The sequence below is a fragment of the Rutidosis leptorrhynchoides genome, unplaced genomic scaffold, assembly GCF_046630445.1.
Source record: "Rutidosis leptorrhynchoides isolate AG116_Rl617_1_P2 unplaced genomic scaffold, CSIRO_AGI_Rlap_v1 contig34, whole genome shotgun sequence".
Taxonomy (NCBI): domain Eukaryota; kingdom Viridiplantae; phylum Streptophyta; class Magnoliopsida; order Asterales; family Asteraceae; genus Rutidosis; species Rutidosis leptorrhynchoides.
The window spans coordinates 103,117-108,306 of record NW_027266579.1 but is presented as its reverse complement, the minus strand read 5'-3'; the positions used below and the strand labels follow the sequence as shown (position 1 = coordinate 108,306).

Here is a 5,190-nt window from a genome sequence, read left to right as displayed (position 1 = left end):
AGTATTTGTCGTGAGAGCGGACGCTGTAAAGCAGAATTCTCAATATATGTATTAGAAGTCAAGATTCGTGAACTTCATTCAAACGGAAATGGTTTATATGAAAGGACGCTGAAGTCATGAAGAAGCAGATACTTGTAATCTTCATATCTAAAATATTCATTGCAGAGTGTACTGAAGAAGGCTTTGTTTCTTTCGTTGATGGATCATCAAAAATTCTGAAAATAATCAGCATACAGATTAGTAATCAGAATTAATTCGTAGATATGTGTGTGTATATATATATAATTTAGATAGTTACCTCATAAGTCCTTATTTGTATCTCCAAATGAAGTTGGGCTGCAAACAAACTGATGTTCTACGCGAGTCATGTCTACTTTAAAATCTGCACTTGCAAGAGATCCATCAGTATTTATCTGTGAGAGCGGACGCTGTTAAGCAGAATTCTCAATATATATTAGCAATCAAGATTTGTGATCTTCATTCCAATGGAAATGGTTTATACGAAAGAACGTTGAAATAGTGAAAAGATTTACTCTAATCTTCATACCAGAAATATTCATTCCAGAGTGTACTGAAGAAGGCTTTGTTTCTTTCTTGTTTTTGGCGCTCAAAGATATCCTCGGTATATGAGCAATTTCTCCAATCTTCGATCCTGATACAATGACAGCCTCCACCACATTTTCGGTGCACCTCTTCACTATCATGCGCGTTCCATTGCACAACCCTCTAGATGGATCCAAATTTCTAAGAAGCATAACAGAGCAATTGGTTTTAAATAACAAATTGTGATCTGGAAGTCCATTTGCAGCTAACGTATTAAGAAATTCAGCAGGATATAATTGTCTAGCATGACCATAGTCTGACTGATTTGTATTTAAGCAATCGTAACTCAAGTAAGATTGAACGTCTCCTGGCATGAGTGATAGAATCTGGCTGTTAATGATGTTCACAGTATCATTCAATGGAGTTACTATGCTACGTCTTTTAAGATAATCTGCATCACCGTATTGCGTGAGGAAACCTGGATATACCTCATTGAAGATTGTATAAGTTGGATTAGGTCCTGCTTTGACTAAATACTTTTCTGGTATCTTTATCCAATTTTCATCTTCATCAGCTTTAAAAGATACTCCAAGGACATCACCATCTCCTACTCTCACTATCCAGTTTGCGAATTCTTTAACAGCTTCCTTCTCATTGTCGGTCATATTTGGTTGTTTCAACCTCATATTTTCAGTGAGGGAAAGGACCTCAAAATTTGACCATAGTTCTGATTTTATGATAGAAGCAGAGATAGTAGCGTACTCATCGCCTTCTTCAACCATAGGTAACGTTTGTCTAAAATCTCCTCCCAAAACAAATGTTTTCCCTCCAAAAAACACTCCGTCTTGCACTTCACAAATATCATTCAAAGTTCGGTTCTCTGCTTCGAAACAAAATCGATGTGACATTGGAGCTTCATCCCAAATGACTAATTCAGCACGTCGTAATAACTCAGCTAAATTTGAATGTTTTTTAACGCTACATGTAGAAAACTCATGTATGTTAATTGGAATGCTGAATATAGAATGCGCAGTCTGCCCTTCTGGTAGTAGTAATGCAGCAATTCCTGATGACGCCACTGTAAGGACGATTCTGGATTCTGATCTCAGCTTAGAGGCAATAATTTCATACAAATATGTCTTCCCAGTTACTCCAAAACCATAAATAAAAAATAACTGGGACTTCATTTGTTGCACAGAATCTACAATTTTTCATAATGCTCTCTTCTGATAATTGTTTAGGGATGGATACATATTCTGATGATGTTGTTGCAATGCATTGTAGTTAAAATTAAAATGTCTTTCAACCAACTTGTTCCTTGATTTGCAAGTGCCGAAGGATGGTAAAGGCAATCCAAAATGCTCTAGGGTGAAGGAATACTTTTCAAAAAGGTCGCTGAGATCTCTAAGGAGAGAATCTTTCACCAATTGTGGATTGATTTTTTCTGGCAGACAACACAATTGCTGACTAATTTGATCTATTATGTCGCACGACATCTTTGCTGAGCAATAATCAAAGAGGTCAACTGAATCACAAACATCACAAAATATTATGATGATCACAAATAAATACCTAAGATAGGCAAGAGATGCCCATGTATCAGTGTCATCCATCGCATTTTTCCATGCAGTATCATTGCCAACTAAGTTTAGAGCATTGCATACCTCTCTAAAAGTGGCGTAGCATTTTGTGTCCACTGTTCTTAGATCTTTAAAAGAAGTTGCACCTTTACGGTGAGTAAGAAATATCCTTAAAAAGAAAGCTTCGCCAGCTCTTGGATTGATGTTTATCAGCCTCCCCACAATCTGTCCAGATTTCCCCTTTTGAATCAGCATGCAATCTCCATTATGTAGGAAATTCTTGATAAGTGAGCTTCCTAGCTTCTGGATACTTTGCATTTGCTTCCATCCATGCTGTCAGGTGTGTTATTTTTGACCGTGGATTATTGACAATTGTGCTTAGAGGCTGATTATCTCTAACTGTCACATTATTCTTGCCAGGTAAATGCATGATCAGCCGTTGTATTGCTGGATTCCTCTCATGAATAGGAAATTCAAATATTCGCCAGAATGCTTCATAAGCTGATAAATACCTACAGTCCAAATATGCTTGAATCTCATCTTTCGGTTTAGAAATGCAGTCAACAACATCAGAAAGATTATGAGTCATACCTGATTCATTGTTGATTGGCCGAGAAGAATTTCCATTTTTTTTATTTCTCTCGATGATAACTTTTGCTCTGTCAGGACCCTTGTGCAAATATTTGAAAAGATATTTCATTAGTTTTCCATGAGTACATATCTGAATATTTATGTGAGCTTGGTATTTCACGACTAAATCTTGGTTGAAAGAAACAACATACCTATTGTCAAGTATTATGCCTTTTGGTGAATGCACTTTAGTATTTCTCCTCCGGTATAAAAACATACCGTTATGGTCAGTTGCTGTTGAATTGCAATAATCTTTGGGAAAACCTTTTGAGCATTTGCCCTTCACCATACATGGTGCAGATGGTGCTGAGAGTCCACAAGATCCATGAATCATAAAATGACAAACAACATCATATCCTTGGCGATCTTTTTTAGGATCAGGAATCTCAGCAGTGACAATACAATCAACAATGTGGGGCATATTGGATTGAAATTCCTTCCCCAGCCATATGACCATATGAGCATGGGGCAATCCTCGTTTTTGAAATTCTATAACATGCATATCTGCAAAAAAGAACGATCATAATTTGTAATAATAAGTTTTTATATACAGGTATAATAATAGAGAACGTACCAGCTACAACTCTTCCAAAGATTTTTTTTCTTCTTTATATCATCTCTTAGAGCACGCAACTTCATCCAAAAAATCCTGCTTACAATATCAGGCTTGTCTTCTGCATTCGTGTCGACTGTATCTTTAAAAGCCTCAGTGATTTCTGACCATTTTGAATTGCATGTAAAGGTAAGGAATAAATGCGGGAAATCCATATTCCCTACAAACTGCCATTGAGTCATGGAAATGGTTCATCATATATCTTGGTGACCCAGTTACAGTTGCCGGCAGAATAATATTTTGCCCAACTTGTGATCCCATAGTATCTCCTCTAGAGTAGCTGTCTTCTATACCACTTAATATATCCATCCTTAACTTCTCTTGGTACAGCCTAATCCATAGCAACCTTTCACGCTCTATGCATGAATAGGCATCAACTCCATATTGTTGTAAAAGTCTTCCCCCGCAAAGTAAAGCAGGATTACTATCATACCTGTGCATAAATCCATAAGCATAAAATTCTTTCATCGAAACAGTTTTTCTGGCGTAGCTCTTGGTTGGGTCGAGCATAACTAATGGTATATCAGGATGGTAACCATCTTCTCCATGTGGGAAGAGTAGAGGATATTGTAAGGCCATCAAAAGTGGATGAATCTCACTGACATGTTGTAAGTTGTTGTCATGACTTTGTATAATTAAATCTCTGCTGCTTAAATCGGCGCTGAAGTCACCCACTATCAGTCCAGCTATTTCTGATGCTGTGGGAAGATTATATTGACGTCCGTCTGTCCTCCGATTTGCTTTTAAACGAATCCTCAAAGTTTCTGTCTCGCCATTATCCATCTTGTCTTTTGCCATCCTAAATGTCTTCACTATAGGATTAACCTCATCGAACATGGCAATCAACAACTTCACAATGTTGTTATCCACCGCATCACTTTCATCTACATCTGGCTGCACTGCATTTACCCTATTTGACAGCTCATTCTGTGTGTCAAAGATATAAAGCTGAGCAAACTGAGGGTCTTTTCCTTCATTTGGGATAAGAGAACCCATCTTATGGTATGTAAGTCAGTTTATTTTGTACACATAGGGCCCATTTGTCTTATTAATCAGCTTGTCTACATTGGCTCCACAAGATATAAATGTGAAGAGGAAGTTATAAGCCCTAACTAATTTTCTGAAATGCCTAGAATACCAGTCAATTGAAGGAAAAAGAAATTTCTTGAGAATGTCTGGCATATCCTTATATATAGGTAACTTAACCTTTCTTTGCTGGCAACACAAGCTGAATCCAGATTCTCCACGGGCTAAAATGTAGGCAGGGATCTCTTCACTCCAATTAACCGAAAAACATCTTGGACAAAATCTGTCAGGCAAACCCAGGTAGTGAATTGTATTGTGAATAGGTTGAGGATGAATATTCGGATAATTGTTGGCTTCTATAGGTTGTCGAAATGAACTGGTGCATGAGGTAGAGCCTTCATTTACATCACTACTACCAACCCCATCAACATATCGAGCAGGCACCCGCCTTGAACGCGTTGGCCTTTCAATTATAGGTGCAGGCAAACATGCGGTGCGTAAAAGTGTCGGGTGTTGTATATTCCTTTTCCTCCTCTGAACTGGGTGACATGGTTCATCAGGTGTATCAAAACGCAGTGTACGCTTGGCAACCCTGCAAAATGATGCAAAATCAACAATTATAAGAAACCTCTAATACCAAACTTTCCTTAATGAATATATGTTGAAGGTTCAACAGTTATTTCTTAAGTTGCTTAAAAGAGGAAAGAAATAACTTTTGTATTGTTAAAGACCAGGTAATATACACAGGCATCAATACACACATTGAGAAAGGGCCATGATTATTTTTAACTATAAAAA

General features: G+C 37.4%; 2 protein-coding genes across 2 annotated transcripts; both read right to left on the bottom strand.

Moving 5' to 3' along the window:
- Positions 1 to 461: 461 nt before the first annotated feature.
- On the bottom strand, positions 462 to 1,730 carry LOC139883021 (uncharacterized). Its single transcript, XM_071867251.1, has one exon. The coding sequence runs from the start codon at positions 1,728 to 1,730 to the stop codon at positions 462 to 464; it is 1,269 nt and encodes a 422-aa protein (XP_071723352.1).
- Positions 1,731 to 2,388: 658 nt separating this feature from the next.
- Positions 2,389 to 4,362, bottom strand: LOC139883020 (uncharacterized). Its single transcript, XM_071867250.1, has 3 exons — positions 3,616 to 4,362; positions 3,335 to 3,533; positions 2,389 to 3,257 (listed from the first exon to the last, which is right to left on the bottom strand). Exons 1-3 carry the CDS (start codon positions 4,360 to 4,362, stop codon positions 2,389 to 2,391), a joined length of 1,815 nt encoding a protein of 604 aa, XP_071723351.1.
- Positions 4,363 to 5,190: the final 828 nt, after the last annotated feature.

What these genes read in the sequence shown, in the direction of transcription:
- LOC139883021 (XM_071867251.1), bottom strand. Translation starts at nt 1,730, where the DNA reads ATGAAGTCCCAGTTATTTTTTATTTATGGTTTTGGAGTAACTGGGAAG.
- LOC139883020 (XM_071867250.1), bottom strand. Translation starts at nt 4,362, where the DNA reads ATGGGTTCTCTTATCCCAAATGAAGGAAAAGACCCTCAGTTTGCTCAG. An exon ending in GAGATACTATGGGATCACAA is followed by an intron (nt 3,534 to 3,615) that starts GTTGGGCAAAAT and finishes ACTCAATGGCAG; the next exon opens with TTTGTAGGGAATATGGATTT. An exon ending in AAAAAATCTTTGGAAGAGTT is followed by an intron (nt 3,258 to 3,334) that starts GTAGCTGGTACG and finishes TCTTTTTTGCAG; the next exon opens with ATATGCATGTTATAGAATTT.